Below are 18,456 nucleotides of genomic sequence, written 5' to 3'. Positions count from 1 at the left end.
TGTCTCCTGCTGGGGGGGTGGGGGGTGGAGGAGCCCGCAGAGCTCAGCTGAGCACCTGCCTTGCCTGAAAAGCTTTTTCCTGCTCCTGGCAGTTGAACTCTTCACCTGGAGAATCTGAGGCTGGAACATTGGAAGCAGCCATGGGGGTGGAGGAGGGAGAGGGTTGCTTAGATTACTTCCGGGAAGCTTGCAAACCTACATAAAAATGATCATCGAAATATGCTTTAAAATAAGAAATATTAAATATTGAAGCATTCCAACCATAAGCATTTAAACACAAAAAAGGCCTGGTGCATAAGATTCTAGCTGCTCCAAAGTGTAATAAGGGGGAAATGCCCCTGTGCAGGATTCAAAGGGGAGTCTTTTCAACGGCAGCTCGGCTGGCCAACCAACCACAGTGGAGCTGGCCTCACCCTGCTGCTTTGGTCCTGGGCCTTCCCACCTGCCCTTCTGCATTCCTGGCCAGGGGCAGTTGCTGGACCCTCTATAAGGATTGGCCATATTACAATAGCTCGAGTGTGAACATACTAGCATCTGTCTATGGAGAGTCTCAATCAACCAGGTCTCAAAGATGCTTTTAAAAAGGCAACTAGTAAAGTCCAAGAATGTCCAGTTGCCTTTTGAAAACACTTTTGGGACAAGCAAAAGTTTTTATTTTGGGATAAAGACAGATTTGCTGCTGGGGTGGAAAAGCATCTAACACATGAGTCGCATCCTCTGTTACAGCCAGCAGACGGCACAAAAAGGAAGTCTAATTTGAGAGTGCCAGGACACAGTTGTAAAAGGCCTTAAAATAGTCCTTTCCTCACTTATGCAGAACCCACCCTGGCAATGAAGAAAGTAGAGCAATGGCTGACAAAGAAAAGTCATTTCCAAACTAATCATGAGAAAAATTAGGTATCATACAATGTTTGAAAAAGCTTTTCCAAACATTGACCAATGGCTTGTTGCTCATCTCTGTCCATTGAGTGAAGCATTAGAGAATTTTCATATTACCTGGCTATCATTTTGCTATTGTCCAGAGTTCTGCATTCAAGATATGATAGTCCTCCTGTGGAATCAGCCATGCTGGCTTATTCAGGAGAGCTTTGCCCCTCCTCTTTCAGTGCTAAAAAAGCCCAAATGAAGCCACACTGGGTCTGGTGTGAGGAATTGGGGCACCTGCACCCATAGAAAACTTAATTCTCTATATCCTAGAATTATTTCCCAAATATTACTGAGATTCAGATTCACTAGCTTTTGTAACTTTTGTAACTTTAAACATTTTGTTTTCAATGTATTTATTTAGTTCGTTCATATTTGTTGTTGGATTTGTTATCTATTGAATCTGCTGTTAATCACTACAGCCTGGATTTACTAAATGCAAACAAATGTTGCCTTAGAGGGTTTTTTTTAATCAACTTCAAGACAATTATACAAAATATCCTAAGCTCAGTAGATATGCAACATCTTTTTCTTTTCATAACACCTCTCATTGGGTTGTAAATATAATTGTGAATGTTTAGAAAAAATTAAACAGGATTGGTGGTCCAAATCTCTTCCTGATCAGCCTTTTTGTGTGTAATTGTTATCTGCCTGAGAGACACCCACCTTGAAAGATGCTTGCTGGGGCAGTTAGTAAGTTTAAAGTTCTCTAGAAGACCATTGAAATATCACTGTTTGCCACTGTTACCTTATGGTGTGAACTGTTACATTCCTTTCTGGTTTGGTAGGATTGCTTTGTATTATGATGTTGGGATTTCGATTTCTTACTATGTGTTATTGTCTTTATGTTAATGTTCTAAGTGCATATATATGTTATTATAATTTTATACTTTAAGCCTCTATGAGACTTGCTAATTTAGAATGCTGCTACTGATCCTCCTATAATAATAGGAGGGTAGCCAAAGATCATCAGGAGGTTCCAGATGTCCCCAGGGAATTGAATCATAGAGATGAACTGATGATCCTGGCTATCATAAAAGTAAGCCCAGGAAGGGGAAGTTTTGCTTGAGAACAAGACATGAGCAAGAAAAAAACATAATTCCAGACATGCCCCAAACTCTGACTCAAATAAAAGACCAGAGAAAGCACTGGTTGAATTAGATGGAAGGAGAAACACAGCCTATTTTTAAGAAAAAAGGAAACTCAGAAACAAGGACTATTTGTGCAATTGGCAAAATGGGGATGAGGAAGCAAGAGAAGAAAAAAGGAAGGAAGAGGAAAAGATGTGATTGTCAACTCATAAAACATTTTCTATACACGTTTTATAGTTGCCAACAGAAAGAAGTGGGGGTTTCAAAGAGCAGGCAGCAGTGTGGAATCGAAAGTACATCCTATTCATATTTTCTTCAGAGACTGATTAGATGACTGAAGCTTCTGCTGTACAAAAATCTAATTGGAGAACATGATTGATGGCTATGGACGTGTTTCATTGGAGAATATGAATTATGATACACCCAGAGGGGTGGGGGGAAAAACAGGGTCAAAGGTGACAGTGAATTACGTGTCTCAGAGTTGGCTATGCTCAGGACATGCCGTCATGTTGACTTCCAATAAATCCTTTGAAGTTCTGGGAGCTTGGCTCAAGACTCATGATTTAATTGGGGTAACTGCTGGAATCCTGACAGTGATTGCTGAGAATGTCTCCAGTAGGGAAAAGGAGAAGCCAGGTGCCAAGATCAAAGCAGAAGGCGAAAAGGAGCCATGTGAGCATCAATGGGCAGACTCTAAGAACCTCCACAGAAGCCAGGAGAGCAGCAAGCTGGAGAAGGCAGGGCCTGTTTTCTCAGGAGGACTTCCAAACTACTGGTAGCGGTGGATTTCTGGACCACCTCCAAGCCCCCAAAGCAAGGCCCCCCTCATTGTATATGCAAGCTGAAACTGTGAATTGCCATGCAGTCTGAGGTGGATGGCCAGAAAATAGATTGAGCGTTTGACCTCATTATCATTTTGGCAGCAAGATGCTACCAGGAATCTACTTTTAACATCTTTAACTTCAGAGCATGAGAGCCAGTTTGGTATAGTGGTTAAGAGCATTTAGGTAGAAACTGTGAGACCCCAAGTTCTAGCCCACCTTGGACACAAAACCAGCTGAGTGACCTTAGATCAGTCACACTCTCTCTCTTTCAGCCCTAGGAAAAAGACAAAGGCAAACCACTTCTGAAATACCTTGCCAAGAAAATTTTAGGGATTTTTCCAGACAGTCCCTGAGAAGTGGATATGATTGAATGGAAAGGGGGAAAAAACTTCAGGGAGCTGTTGCCTTAGTGGCTAAGAAAAGGTTACAGCTGCTATGATGATGCTCGGAAAATCTGCCAAATATGAACTTAAAGTAAGGGTATGGCATGTGCATTGTCCCAATGTGCCTTTGGCCTGGATTGGTCATGAATGGCCATTGCTGGTATTATTGTTTATACTATTGTCCTGTTCTCTTTTATTGTTTCTGTCCTGTTTACTCCCCAGAGGCCCTTTGGACTGGAGTGGATTATAAATATTGTTCAATAAACAAACGAACGAAAAAGAATATCTGTTCCTTTCAGCATCAAAAAAACACTATTTGGGTGGGATATATTTGTCTTTTCCACCAAAGACCAAATTCAAGGCTAAGGGAAGATGGATTTTGACCGACGTCACCTTTCCGTTTATGGTAGGCACAAAACCTAGGGACTTCAGGAAAAAATTGTGTCACTTTCAGAAAATTCACTTTCAGAAAACAGAGCAAAAGTCCTGTCTATTAAAACCTGAAGTCAAATGGTGGCACAGGAGGCACTGGGCTGCAATCTCACGTTAGCAAAAACTAGCTAGAAAGCCTCTTTTTGCCTTGTTCTGCCACGTTACCTGTCCTGGCATCCTGGTACTGCTCACAGATCAGAGGACGTGACTGAATATTGGGCACAGATGGAGCCCTCCATTAATTAATCCATTAATTAATTAAGGCAGGTGGAAGAGCACTTTTTTTTACTCTTGGTGACTGGAAACATTTCTTGCCAGGATACGGAAAGGAAGTGCTCCCATTTCTCTGTTTCTTGTCGTGTGCATTCAGGGAGGCATGAGTCCAGGTGTTCACAGGCCTTCCCACTCCAGGAGGGTTTGGTGGAGCTAGACTGGAGGCAGGGAGACAGGAGGAGGAAGGAAGGTTTTCCTGAGGAGGCCATTTCTCCTGGTTTGCTACTCAGACCACCTTGCAGGTAGTGCTCAATTAGTGACCATCAAATGGACCCTATTAAGTGAAGGAGTTGCAAAATATAACCATGATTGTACTTATTATCTTACTTCAACTATACTTTACAGATCAGCAAAAGTTGTAAATGTGAGGCTTGATTGCAAAATTTCTCTTTATCACCATGGTTATTGTGAATAGTCACTAAATGAGGTGGTCACAAAATGAAGATTACCTGTAACTGAGAAAATGATATAGGATGAATTTTCCAATCTCCCCACCCCACCCCACCCCCCGCACCACCACACAGTTTTAATTTTTTACTTAAATGGCAAGCTGCTTTAGGAAGACAGAAATCTTGAAATGAACAAAATAATGGAATTAACCAATTAGCTAACTATAATAGAAGTATAACAAAATCCCACCCTTACCAACCTCATCCACTTTTGTTCTTCAGGAATCAAGAGGGGACTCATCCCTTGATATAAATCCAATAATTGCAATAATCTGGTTGATGGTTGCAAGGCAGGCTACAAAAGTTATCATTATTTATGCTTCAAACAATAGCAATAGCATTTAGACTTATATACCACTTTATAGTGCTTTACAGCCCTCTCTAAGCAGTTTACAGAGTCAGCCTATTGCCCCCAACAATCTGGGTCCTCATTTTACCCACCTCAGAAGGATGGAAGGCTGAGTCAACCTTGAGCCTGATGAGATTCGATCTGCCAAATTGCAGGCAGCTGGCTGCAGCAGAAGTAGCTTGCAGTACTGCACTCTAACCACTGCACCACCAAGGCTCTTCTTCACAAGAATGTGAATTGAATTGAATTGAATTCTTTATTGTCATTGTACATATATACACAGTATACATACAATGAAATAAATAAATAAATAGTGAATCCGGGGTGGGATTCAAAATTTGCAACAATTGGTTCTGTGGGCGTGGCTTAGGTGGTGGGCATGGCTTGGTGGTCATGTGACTGGGTGGACATGGCTTGGTGGTCATATTATTGGCTGGGTGTGGCCAACTCAATATCACTCATATCAAGGCATGCATCACCTCGCCTGACCTCTCATGACTTTGGGGATGCTGCAACAGTTGTAGGTGTGAAAAATGGTCATAAGTCACTTTTTTCAATGCCATTGTAACTTTGAATGGTAACTCCACACAAGCAAAGTACCAGCAAAGGAGGGGAAAAAAACTCCAGAGAAGTTCCTAAGACAGGAAGTCTAGTCCTGCCAAGAATGTAATAAGGGTTAACGGAGAGGCAGTTTCTGTAAGCAACACCAGAATGTTTCCTTCCTGCTTCCTTACAGGATTAGCCCAGGAATTTCTTCTAACAACCAGTTCTCCAAACTGCTTAGAATGTTAACAACCGGTTCTAGCGAATAGATGTGAACTGGTAGAATCCCACCCCTGAATGAAGCTCACCAGAATGCCACTGACTTGAGAGTTTTAGCATCAGTTGATGCACCATGGAAGAGGGCAGCCAGCAGCCCTGGCATTCACTTTTCAGGTACCCTAGCTTCACTGGGCATTCCATATGCTGGGTGAGCTGGAGATTCAGCCATTGTGCCTGACGGTTTGGTTGTTCTTGTTGTTTGAGGCTTCTGATCTTTTTTCAAACGAATAACTTAGTTGTGCAGAATCCAGAAGCAGAATCAAACAGGTTAAGATTCTAGACAACTATACTCCTCAAAGCAGAGGTGGTATTTGTTGAGGCCAGGAAGTATAGTTTGTTCCATCCAACCGGGTTATCAGTGATAGACTTGTTGATGGGTCTTGTGCCATCTTTACCAGGACAGTAACCCACAATTAAACAGTAAACAGCTATCTTTATATGGTACTGTGTATTCACACTAACTTTCAGTTATCTGAGTCTGGAATGTTCTGGGCTCATAACCAATGTTGAGGTATTCCCCGTTAGGAGAATGAGTGCACTCAGGGAAACGTAGTGAGAGTGGTGTTGAATAACACACAAGCAGCACACAGATACACTGAATAGTAAAATGTAGGTTTTACTTCCAGTAAACGGGTAAACAAAGTCCAACAAACAGTCCACATCATACACAGTTAAAGCAGTTAGTATCAGTCCAGGGATAACCCAAAAATGAAATCAAGTATCATAAACAGAGTTCAGTAAATGGAGTTTGCTAACAGTTGCAAGACTCACAGCAATTCAAGTAGAACGATGATCAGGCAATATGGCAAAACAGGAAATGCAAGTAGAACAAACCAGGTTTCTGGCTCCATCTTATGGCCGTGGGAAGAACCTCAGCCAATCACAATTACAGCATTCTCTTAAAGATGCAGTATTAAATTACTATCCTGGTTTATATATTTCCAACCCAACTGTTAGGTGACTATCATTCCTAACACTATTCAGCAGGTTCTGACTGGTTCTGGAGAACCAGTAGTGGAAATTTTGAGTAGTTCGGAGAACTGGTAAATACCACCTCTGACTGGCCCTGCTCCCATCTATTCTCTGCCTCCCGAGTCCCAGCTGATTGGCTGGGACTTTTTTTGTTGCCCTGCACAGGAGAACGGAATGGGATTTTGCAGTATCCTTCCCTTGCCATGCCCACCAAACCACACCCATAGAACCGGTAATAAAAAAAATTGAATCCCACCACTGCCTCAAAGGCTGGCTCTACTAGTAAGAGTCAAGTTGCTATTTCTGTCTACCACACTCTACTAGAATTCAGTAATGACTGCACTTCAGCTTACCCAGCAAACATTGCTAGCAGTGGAAGAATCTTTTAACCAGGCATTCTAACACCCTTTACATTTCTTCATCAGCATCCAACAACTTTGATAAGAGCCTTTTTCTGATGCAATTGCTAGGAACTTCTATTGGAAACTCAAGAAAACAGCAAAACATTACATTTTGTGACAGGTGGTCCATTCATGTCTCAGAGTGCCAGAGAGGAATGACTGCCAGATTCCAGGAACCGAGGTCAGAGTACAGGTTCTCTGAGCAGAAAAGATCCTTGGCCTGTCCTAGAGCATCAGGAGGAGCTGAAGGAATTGTACTGTCAACTAAAAGCTGCTTTTCAAAAGGCAACTGGACTTTCTTGGTTTTATCCTTGAAAACATTTTGCTTTTCATCCAAGAAGCTTCTTCAGTCTTGGATGAGAAGTGAAACCTTTTCAAGGAAAAAACCAAGAAAATCCAGTTGTCTTTTGAAAAGCAGCTTTGGGAGAACCATAGTATTGTCAACAGAAAGAACCAGCATTCAGAGAAGATATCCCACTCTTCCTTTGAATTAGCAAACCTCCAGTTCTAAAATTCCAGGTGGAGCCCTCTTTTCCCAAGCTGATTCTCAAAGGGAGGCTTTTCTGCAAGGGGTCAGAGGAAACCTTCCAGCTTTTGTGCCTGCCTCTCCCTGAGAAACACAGTTGTCCCGATTATCCCTCCAGGGCCAAGGAGGGATAAATGAGAAGAGGAGAAGTCTTAGAAGAAAAACTCCCAGAGGCCACATCTCGATGTGTCTTGGGGCATTCTGGAGGAGAAAGACAGTTATTATGCAATTGTGAAAGTGAGAGAGAACATTTCACAACTAATTATATTTTCAACATTAAGAGCTGATAATAGCTAAAGCCTAGTCTAGAAATTTCTGCATTTCAAAAATTAGCAAGTACAGAAGAATAGAGAAGTTGGATAGAGACCTGGGAGGAAAGTGGGGAGACCCTCTTGGCTGCAGATTTAAGTCCAAGGTCAATGAGCTCTTTGGCTGCCCTTGATGAGAGATAGAACCCAGCTGCTGAGAGCAGCTTTTCCCCTTCAGGACACCATTGTGGGAACCCTCCTGGGTGTCTCTGTCCCCCTTCCATACCAGAAAGTGCCCACAGACATGATGGAAGAGTCCATCCACATCACTGCTTCTATGGGCAGAGAGGAGCCTTTGTCCCAAGGATCCTGCTGACCTTCTGGCCTTGGGAAGGTGAAAGAGACTGTCGATCATGGCAGCCCAGCACACACAGGTGAGTCAACTGGCACTTCAGTTGGCCTCCATTTGTGAAAGTCAATTGTGTATTCTGGGGCAATGCTCGGCCAGTGGAATTTGGTAAAAGGAGATCTCCCATTCAAACCAGAAGAAGAGATGTCTGAAGGGGTGGATGACTCTTCGTTAAAAAGGTATCCATGTTCTATGTGTGAATCACTGATTCCAGAAATCTGGAAGAAGCAGGTCACAGAGAACAGGTTGTCTTTGCTTCTGGGAACTGTACTGGGGGACAGATCCAGCAACCGGGGGGGTGCTGGATTAAGTGATCGTTAGGTCCACCAGATAGTGGGAAACTATTTTTCTCTTGGTCTACACTACGGCTCTCGCAGGACTGGCAACGCTGAGCCACTGCTGCCGCCACTCCTGCTCCTCCCTGACCATACAGAGAGACATGGGGCGAGAGTCGTCCTGGCCTTCTGGATCAGTCCAGAGGAAAGCAGTGGCTTGGATCGGGCCTCTTCCCAGTGTTTGACTGCAGCAGCCTCATCCTTGAGGAGACAGAAACAGCCGGACCATTGGCAAGCCTTCTTGGTGGGATCTGAAAAGGCCCAGGTGCACTGGCAATGGCAGACAGCTGTTGGCTCCATTGTTTCTCCGCTTTTATGGAGAAATGGGGTGGTTGTTTGTCCCGCCCAGTCAAATGGCACTGATCCGGACTTGTATTCCCATCTCTGTCAAGGGCAAAGTAGTCATCAGGAAAGCCATGAAGAGTTTTATGCTCCTGGTATAGTTTAAATGAGACTGTGCAGATTTTCTAGCCTCTTCCAGCATCAAGATTTAATATCTTCAGAAAAGTAATATTCAGATGCTTTAAAAAAAGTTTCTGGTTGGGGTTCTTCACTCATCTTCATTGAGAAATTTGATGAGGTATACTCCCCTCCCCGCAGCAACATTGTACCTGCAATCAGTTTACGTTCCCATGAGGCCCACTGTTTGATTATTAACCCTTGGAATGCAACAGCTCATTTCATGTGGCATCCCAAAACAGCTGCCTGGTTCTTTGGTGATCCTGGCTTTCACAAAAGTTAAAATAAGCCCAGGTGGGTCAATCAGCTGAGTCAAGCCTCTTGTTTCATTTTGTTTATTGTGCTTTATTTTGTGATACGATACTTCGGAGCCTTTCATTTCTGCCAGCTTCTGCCTTCTGGGATTGTGCCTTCCCACAGCTGCTGACTGCAGTTGCTCTCCAGAGTGCTGAAATAACTTCCTCCTGGGTAAGTTGTGTTGTGGTTTTTTTTAAACCTACCTTCAGTGCAAATGGATTGCCTGATTTGGTCTTAGCATTATTCTGTCATGAGGGACTGAGCAGTTAAAATGTAGCATTCACATTTCGTCATTATGGAAGCAAGTCAGAGGCTCTCCTCTTTCCCCAAGGCAAATGGGAAGGAATGACAACAGCAGCAGAAACAACAAAGCAGATGTTACAGATGCTTGTAGGGAGGGACCTGTGGCTCCCCCTTCTCTCAGCTGAAGCCTCTATTGTTATTCTGCCATCTTGAAGCAGAAAAGGCCTGTGTTGCCCCCCTCCCTTCACTGCTGAGTCTTGTGGTATAAATGCCTCCCACTGTGGCTGTTGACTGAAGTGAAAATTCCCATAAACCAAAAAATAACACAGGACAAGAATTATCTCAATGGGCTGGGGGAAGATGGCTTTACAGTTATTTATTTCAGAAAATTGATATGGTTGCCCAACTCACTCAATGTCTTTGGGCACTTACAAAGATAAAACTCAATGTAAAAACAATAAAACAGCAAAGTCACTGCCAGTCAAGATGGGTGGCACAAAAATCCAATAAATAAATAACTCCCCCTCCCCAATAATCAATCAGATAAGCTACTTGATGGGCTCCATCCCATTCTGAGCTCCTCAGGCCTGTTGGCAAAACCAGATCAAAATGGTGTTCTAAAAGGGTGTAAAAGTGGGGGCCCATCTTATATCCATGGGTATCTTGTTCTGCAGGGAGGAAGGCCCTACTTCTGGGTCCCGCTAAATGGACCTCCTTAGGAGAGGGGACCCTTCCTCCATGCTCTGGCGAGTCAGGTAGATGGGACTAGGAAAGGATAATCCCTCAGATAACCTGGTCCCAAGCCATGGATGACTTTAAATGTGACAACCAGCACCTTGAATTAGCCCCAGAAGCAAACTGGCAAGCAATGCAGCTCCTGCAGGAGAGATGACACACGTGCCCATCTAGCCTGCACAAAACCATGTGAACCACCACTTTTGGACCAATTGAAGCTTCTGTATACTTTTCAAGGGCAGCCCCATGTAGAGCACGTTGCAGTAGTCAAGACAAGGGGTGACTGTGAAGAGGGACTGTTGGCCCAGGAAAAGGCATAACTGGTACACAGGCAAGGGCACCACTCCCTCCTGTAAGGAAGAATTAACCACTGCTAGAACCCACCTGCATGTCATCTCCCAGGAAACCTTCACAAGCCAGAAGGGCCATGGATCTAAAACACAGTTGCTTGTGCTCATACTCCCTAAGATCCTGTCCTAGGGAATAACAGAGCCAAACCATTCTCAGATAACTGGGCAGGAACCTGCCCCAGGTGCCTCCACCGGTCCAGCAACCACATTGGCAACTAACTGGGGATGAATGGGTCATTATCATTATTATTGCAAATGCAATTAGTGTGAGGAAGTATTTATGCTTCTATGTCTGAATCAGCATGCTTTACTAGCAACTTTTACCAGTACTTGATCCAGTTTTGTCCCTTGCTGAGGGGCTCAGGAGCCTCTGGAGGGCATCACAAATTTCAGGAATCTATCCTGCAAAACTGTGTTGCTCCATACTTCTGAAACTTCTATAAGCATGGGGCCTCAGAATACCTTCATACCAAGCTGACCAGATGGAAGAATCCACACCTGAAATATGTATATCAAGTTAAGTTCATCAGATAAAACCTATCTACAGAATGGGCTTAACTCTCCAGAAAAAGCATGAAATTATTGCAAGTTTCCGCCTGCCGAAGTTCAGTGGTTCCTTGCGGGGAGGGAGGTGGGGGGTGGGGGTGCCATTCCCACAGATGTCCCATCTTTATAGGCTGACAGCACCCCCTTGTGGCCAATGGTTCCTTTGTGGACAAGCCACTTTCTGCCATCACTAGAATTGTCTGGCTCTTCTGAGCCATTTGCTGGGTAAATAAAGTTTCTTTAGAGGACCAGTTTCAGCAATTTCACTGCCCTGTTTTCCATTTACAAGAAAAGAAAAGGCAGCAAGAAAAGAAATCAGCCAGACATACCATTGACACGAGTACTTTATTTTTCTTTTTAAGAAAAAAGGGACATCAAGGCAGACATCTCTTAAAATGCACTACACGTAGTGCAATATGTAAAATGACTTTGGGCACACTGCTTTCACCTGTGCATTTTTCTCAGAAACTAGATGACTTCCAACTGGCCTAATCTGCTTCCAATTCTAGTTAGATCTGAGGGGTGGGGGTGTCCATATGCTCCTTATAAAGCTGCACAGGAGAATTTCTTCTTCATTGCCAGCTTCTGAAGCAGAGCAGTGGCTCACTTCCGCATCATCTCAAGTAGACCAAGCAGGCGTTGCTGTGAGGGTGCAAGCACTTGTTTCTCTTCCTTAGGCAAAGTGTTGATTTTTCTATTATTGTTAGGGCCAAGGACTGAATCCGATCAAGTAAGGAAGCATTGTGCAAAAGTCCTTCCAGACAACTTCATTACATGGACCCAATTCACAATTCCTGCAATGCACACAATTTTCTCATGCATGATGTAAGAAAGACCCCTGGTTTAAAAGAGGACCAGACTATAAACATGGGGATCTGGTAGGCAGCCGTAGGCCTCAACTCACCATCTATGCTCATCGGACAGCTATTCCCAATTAATTTCAGGTCCTCTTCAAGCTGGATCTAAGGATGAGAAAGGATGGCTGGCCCAGAAAAGGACCAGACCTCTCCTGACCGCCTGAGATAAGTGAAGATAATCCCTAAACCTACTACTGCCAGGATGTGCTGCATTTTTTTGGCACTCAGCGTTGCCTTAGAAGAAATTTCAGTTATCTTCAAAAACAAAGAGAATTACATAGCAGGAAGTCTCACTGTTCAGAAGCAACAGAATAAGAAAATCTAGGCAGCAAAAACTGAGTTAAAGAGGGGATTTAGGCACATTTCTCTCTCTGCAATTTTGAACTATGCAAACCTCGCTTAAAGAGATTATTCCATGTCCTGGTACACAATACTCACACTACCCCCACATGAAGTATGTGTACGCGCTTTCCTTCCTTCTGCCTGTGAAATAATATAGGCAATAGGATTCCATTGGAAATTGCCTCCAGAATAGGAAGACGTGGGACTTTTTAAAATCGGCTGTTAGTCACCAATTGTGAAATGTTATTTCAAGAAGAATTATTGTCACCAGAGTAGAGTTCAAAGTAGGAGCAGGACAGCCTGGTCTACTTTCAATTTCATGAATGAACATCTTTCAGAATGAACATCTAAGATTCTGCATTGTCTCATCTCAAAGGGGGCTAGGAAAAGGAATTAAGGGAATTAAGAAAAAGGGAGATTCCACTATCTAAGTGTTAACTGGTGAAAGAAGGAAAGCCTTGGGAGAATTGTAAGGTCACTCTAAGGGGAGAGAGCTGTGTAAAGAGCAGCAGTCTAGAAATGCACCTTGTGGGCAGATAATCTGATGAGAATAAATAACATGCAATTTGAGGGAGAATAAATAACATGCAAATAAAGTAAATAAAGTAAATGAGCAGGAAAGGGTAGGAAGCAAGACTTCAAGGCTTGGCTTTTTCCTCTTCCCCCAGTGGGCTGATAAAACCGTCAGGAAAAAGCTCCTCCTGCTTCTCTTCCTTCACTTTGGCTTCCAGAGAAGTGAGGCGCTGCTTGAGCTTCATCTGAGTAGCATCATATTCAGCCAAGAGGCGAGAGAAGCGAGTGTTCAGGGTCTCCAGGCTGGTCTCCAACCTGTCCAACTTCTGGCCCACATCCATTGCTTCCATGCTTTCCGCCGCTGCTGCTTCATCCAACAACCCTTCTTTGGTGAGGATCTCTCGGCCACGTTCTTCCAGGACCCTCTTGGCATCAGGGTACTCAGTCACAGCCTCCATGAGGTCTTCTTTGGACAGGCAGAAGAGGTCAGAGTAGCCAATGCTCCTAATATTCGCCGTTCGCCTGTTCCCCATTTTGCTTCCTTTAATGTTGAGAATGCTGATTTCTCCAAAACAGCACCCTGCCGTCAGTAAGGCGTACTGAGTAATACCATCATCTGCCACCACAGCCAACTTTCCTTCCTTAATGATATACATTTCTTTACCAATATCTCCTTTCCGGCAAATATAATCACCTGGGCTGAAAACCTGAGGGCGAAGCTTGAGCACCAATTCCACCAAAAGTCCAGCCTCGCAGTCCTGGAATATCCGCACTTTCTTCAGGGTCTCAAGGTGGACATTGATAGCTATTTCAGCCCTCAGTTTGTCAGGAAGATTTTTGAGCACTTCCCACTCATCCACAGTTTTCTTGTTGGTCCAAAGGTAGTCAAACCACCTGATAACCTTAGCTTCCATTTCTTTGCTTACTTTGCGGAAGTGCATATAGTGCTTGACGGCATCAATCTTGGCCTGAAATTCTGCCCTGGTGGCATTCATGTTGGAGATCATGGACCCCACATTTCCCACAATAGTAGCAAAGATGAGAACTCCAATTAGGAAATCAAAGATGACAAAGAGATATTCCTCATCGCGCACGGGGGGAGGAGTCTCACCAATGGTAGTCAAGGTCAGTGTAGACCAGTAGAGACAATAGACATACTCCCTCGTCAAATATCCATATTCTGGATCTGAGATATTTGGATAAACCCAGGTGTCTTCTCCAAAGCCAATGGCCTTGGAGATAGCATAGTAAATGCATGCATTCCAGTGGATGATGACCAAAATGTACATCACCAGATTGCAGATCCTAAAGATGTTTGGGTAACTGGTTCTTGTTTCAGTCCGATCAAAGCATTCAAACATGCGAGGGAAATGTAGCAGCCGATTGAAGCGTAACTCAGGCTGATGGATGCCAACCACAAAATATGCCAAGTCAGTAGGCAGAATGGATAAGATATCCAACTTGAACTGCAAAGTGGCAATGTATTTAGCACGCAGTTTCTTGAAGTCTTTAACGAGTAATCCCTGCTCAAGAAAACCTGTCAGGAAAACACAAAGAGCAGTTCAAATATGGTTATGCACATCATTCTGTGCTACTGTTCCTTATACCCAGGCTCCATGGTCTGCCTGTGATTAGTGAAAGAGCTACTCTGGATCGCACAACAACATAAAGGACAACATTGTCCATTCTCACAGTGATGAAGGGTGGTGAGACAAAATATTGAAAGCTACAAGTGCCCCAGTCTGAACATTTATTAATTCAGCTTGCTATCGGGGCAGTTTCATTTCTATGATGGCCACTACTGCCCAGTTTGGCCATTGTAAGCAATAAAGCTTGGTAAATCTTTCACTGTTTTTCCCCCCATGAATTGCAGGCAAGGAGATTGACTTTCTCAAGGTCGTTTTCTGCCTGTTGGAGAGACAGGCATCTTTCCCTCAGCCACAGAAAGAGCACAAATCCTTCCCAATCCAGATCCCACCTCTTCTCCTTCACCTGTGTTCATCCGGATGACAATGTCCACGATGTAAATGCCATCTGCCAGGTAGTCCAGGACCAGCCAACAGAGCAAGTACCTTCTCTGGAGCTCATTGAAACAGGCTCTGTAAAGAGACCAGAGCTGAGGTGTGGTACAGGAAGCCTGTGACAAACAGGGCACAGAGACCATGGGGCCACTAGGCAGGACTGTCCAAAGAAAAAACAGGTGAATGGTCACCAGAGAATGGACATTCTTCAGGATGTATCTTGTGCACCTTTGTTAAAAGCTGAAAATAAGAGCCAGTTAGTCTAATGTTGAAGGCACCAGGCTAGAAACCAGGAAAATGTGAATTCTAGTCCCTCCTTAGCTGTAAAAGTCAGCTGGGTGACTTGGGCCAGTCCACTCAGCCCACAGCATCAGGCTCAGGCAACAGGCCAGCCAGTCAATGTCTGTCATGATCAAATGGATCAACATTCAGTTCATATGAAACAAAAGAAAAGAAAAGAAAAAACGGGCCCTCCACTTGCAGAAAATTGCTAGGAAGGGGGAAAAGTTAAAGGCTGAAAATCAGTTTCTTCAGAGTGGATCTATAGTGGTGGGAGCGAGCATTTGGATGTTCTGTGTAGGGAACTGGCTGACCCTCCCTTATCTTGAACCAAAAGTGCTTCCTTAATTTTTTTTTGGGGGGGGGGTCCCCCAGGAGAGGAAAGACAGCCAGCACAATTTCCAGGGACAGATGTTGGGACTCCATGCATCAGAAGATGACAGCTGTCCACCAGCAAAATGTTCCTTCTGATGACTGACATGTCTGAAAGAAGCTCTGTCCCTACATAGTCTTCCTCTGCAGCCAGTGGAAGAGAGATACCATGGCAGGTACGAAGGAGACAGCCTGGGTGTGCCAGCTCAGGTCTGCAGTGGTGGACAATCACATTTGGGGCAGAAGAGGGGTTGTGAAAGGGTCTACTTGGGGATCTTTTCTTCCACTGGAAGAATCTGGAACCTGCTTGCTTGCTCAGCTGGCAGGCCCTGGGAAAGAGCAGCCAGGTCACTCCAGCAAGTGAGACACACAGGAGGCAAGGGCAAAACAACCACACTCCCCACTCACCTGGCAACCAGCACGCACCAATTGTACATAACTGGTACTGCAATAACCAGGAGCCAGCGATAGTACCACTTCCCAGCAGGGTCCATCACAAAGCCTTTCCATTTCTTCCTGGAAACACAGTCAAAACCTTTTAAAGGAGCTGAGATGCACTGGGAGGGCAGGGCTGATGAGAGGAAGGATCTGGCTCCTGTTCAAATAGTGCCCCCACCCCGTGTGGAAGGTGAGGTGTGGGGGGAGGGACTGACACCACTGCCATACTCCTGTTCAGCAGCATCCACTGCCTTGGCTTCAGTAAAGCACATCCTTAGAGACCGTAGCTACTAGGATTGGCCCCAAAAGATTAGCTCAAACTTTCTGCTCTTCCGCCTGAGCGGCCCAGGTGACATTCCTCCAACGCATTCAGTGCAACATCACCACTCCCTTACCAGGAGGACAAAGTAGTAGATAGGCTACATTCTCTCCTCCCCTCGTGTTCCTCTCATTTTTCTCAGCTGCTCCCCTCCCCACCACAGAGCAGCCAGCAGCTGTTTTCTGGCATTAGCCATCAGGGTCGTCTGCCATCATTCCCGATCCAAGGTCAAGGCAGCCCTCATTGCTCTCTTTCTTGAGACCCCCTTAGAAAGAAAGCCCCTCATCTTTCCCCTCCACCACCCCAGAAGAGAGAGCTCCCCCTCTCACCAGGGAGTCAGGCAGACTCACTTCTTCTGCCCCTGGCCTGCAAGGCCATCTCCACCTGCCGTTGCCGACTCTGATGCTAAGGTCTTCACATCAGGTCCACGAAAGCGCTCAAGGAAGGAGTCCGTTCTCTCCTCTTCTTTCATACCTTTCTTTGTCCATCCTCGGACAGCCATCACCAGCCGAGCTATCCTAGCAGGGGGAGGGAGGGAGGGAGGCTGGTTGGTTTGGAGTTGAAGATGTGGCACAGAAAACTTCAGGGAAACAAACTGGCCATTGTTTTTTTTTTTTCTCTTGCCTGGTTAGGACTGGAGAAGGAAAGCAGTAATGTCCAAACAGAACACATCTGGACCTTTTGTAGTCCCCAAAATGTTGTTACTCCTCCTACTGAAACATCATCACATCCTCATATGTTGAACCCAGGAACCATGATTGCATCTTATTAGGCAAACTACAGAATTACTCTTAAAGCAACTGCAGCCCAAAGTTTCCAAGAAAGGACCCACTGACCCCTCCTCCTATTGCCTAGGAAGGGGTGCAGCAGGAATCCCTAAACACTCTGGCAAAAGACCTTTCAGGACAAGGAATAAATCCTTGCTGTTATCCAACTCCACTAAAAATGGCCTGCACCCCTTGTCTGTGTCAGAAAACTCTGCTCACCTTGCCTTTCCCACCTGGCAGATCCTAGCTGGCCAAAGCCAGATGACGCCTACCTGGAGAGGGCCCCTTTTTTGGGGTGGTCTGCCTCCTCCAAGGCAGCCACTCGTTGCAGTTCTGAGGAGGCATCATCATCATCATCAACGGAGGGAAGCCTGTAGAGAGACCAAACAGCAAGTGGTCCTCCTTGGCTTATGAAGCTACGTAGCAGCCCACCATTGCCCACCATCACCCACCATCCTCAGCAAGACCACTCCTCTCTTTCCATGGAAACAAGGCCTCGGTAACTTGCCAAACCCTGAGCTGCTCTCTCAAAGGCATCAAGAGCTTCTGCCTTCTCCAGACTTATCACTCTGGGCACAGCAGAGAAACAAAGCCAAGTTACCTCTCTAGTTCTTACACAGACTGGTGAGAATCCACAGGATTATGTCTTGCAAACCAAGTTTCTGGGGCCCAGTTTCTGGTCTGGAAACAAGCTCTTTATTGGCCAAAGCAGGTCCTGCTTCTATCGGCCTAGCTTTAGTGAGGCAAGAGAAGGCTTCAGATCAAGGGGAGGAGAGACCAGGCACTTTCTGATGAAATGCCATCTCATGGGTCATGAGGAAGAAAGTTTCCTTGGCATCAGAGCAGCCTCACCAACCTCTCTAGGTGGGTCCAGCAGGTTTCTTTTTCCTAACAGTAGAAGACCTCCAGCTACTGAATTCCATCTGAATAACAGACCCAACATCAAAACCTTGAACTGCACATTTTATACCAGGCTGCAGCAGGAAACACGTGCACAAAAGGAGCAGTGATTGCAGCACACCACAGCACTGCAGCACCACACATGTCCCCCCCTCCACCTCCACATACACACACATACCAAAATAGACACTACGTATTCAAAAATACAGAATGCCATTGCCTTAATGTAACCGGATGCCCGTCTGGCAAATGGAGGGTATTGTAGCCTTTCGAAAGCTCCGAGTTACCTGCTATCATGGTTGCTGAGCTTGGTCTGCTCCAGGTTACCTTTGGTTTTTACAGAGACCGTTCTCTGGTGGTTGGTACCATTGTTCTTTGCCATCATCCTCCATGTGCGGAAGCCACCAACTTTATTCTGCTCCGGAAAACAGGGAAAATAAAGAGGCCTGGCTGGACATGTGGGAACCTGATAGATGTTTGCTTCTGGGCTGGGTGCTTCACTATTGCTTTATCCAAAGAGGACTCTGTTGTATGTGAGAGGGGGCATATGGTTGGAAATCTGGAGGAACTGGTATCTTAA

The 18,456-nt window shown here is 45.0% G+C and overlaps 1 protein-coding gene across 2 annotated transcripts; it reads right to left on the bottom strand.

The window, feature by feature from the left end:
- Nucleotides 1-12,816: 12,816 nt before the first annotated feature.
- Nucleotides 12,817-18,350, bottom strand: CNGA2 (cyclic nucleotide gated channel subunit alpha 2). Of its 2 annotated transcripts, XM_087941266.1 has the most exons (4): nt 18,164-18,350; nt 17,249-17,347; nt 14,773-14,879; nt 12,817-14,317 (listed from the first exon to the last, which is right to left on the bottom strand). In XM_087941266.1, exons 1-4 carry the CDS (start codon nt 18,259-18,261, stop codon nt 12,906-12,908), a joined length of 1,716 nt encoding a protein of 571 aa, XP_087797392.1. In that variant the 5' UTR covers nt 18,262-18,350; the 3' UTR covers nt 12,817-12,905. The 2 variants fall into 2 exon arrangements, with proteins under 2 accessions (XP_087797392.1, XP_087797393.1); XM_087941267.1 differs by lacking the exons at nt 17,249-17,347; nt 18,164-18,350 and adding an exon at nt 15,861-15,968.
- Between the last annotated feature and the right edge of the window lie 106 nt (nt 18,351-18,456).

The sequence above is a fragment of the Pseudonaja textilis genome, chromosome 12 (assembly GCF_049901715.1).
Source record: "Pseudonaja textilis isolate UNSWEBS1 chromosome 12, rPseTex1.2, whole genome shotgun sequence".
In the NCBI taxonomy this organism is placed as follows: domain Eukaryota; kingdom Metazoa; phylum Chordata; class Lepidosauria; order Squamata; family Elapidae; genus Pseudonaja; species Pseudonaja textilis.
The sequence above is the reverse complement of the archived record's forward strand: the minus strand, read 5'-3'. Positions and strand labels throughout refer to the sequence as shown.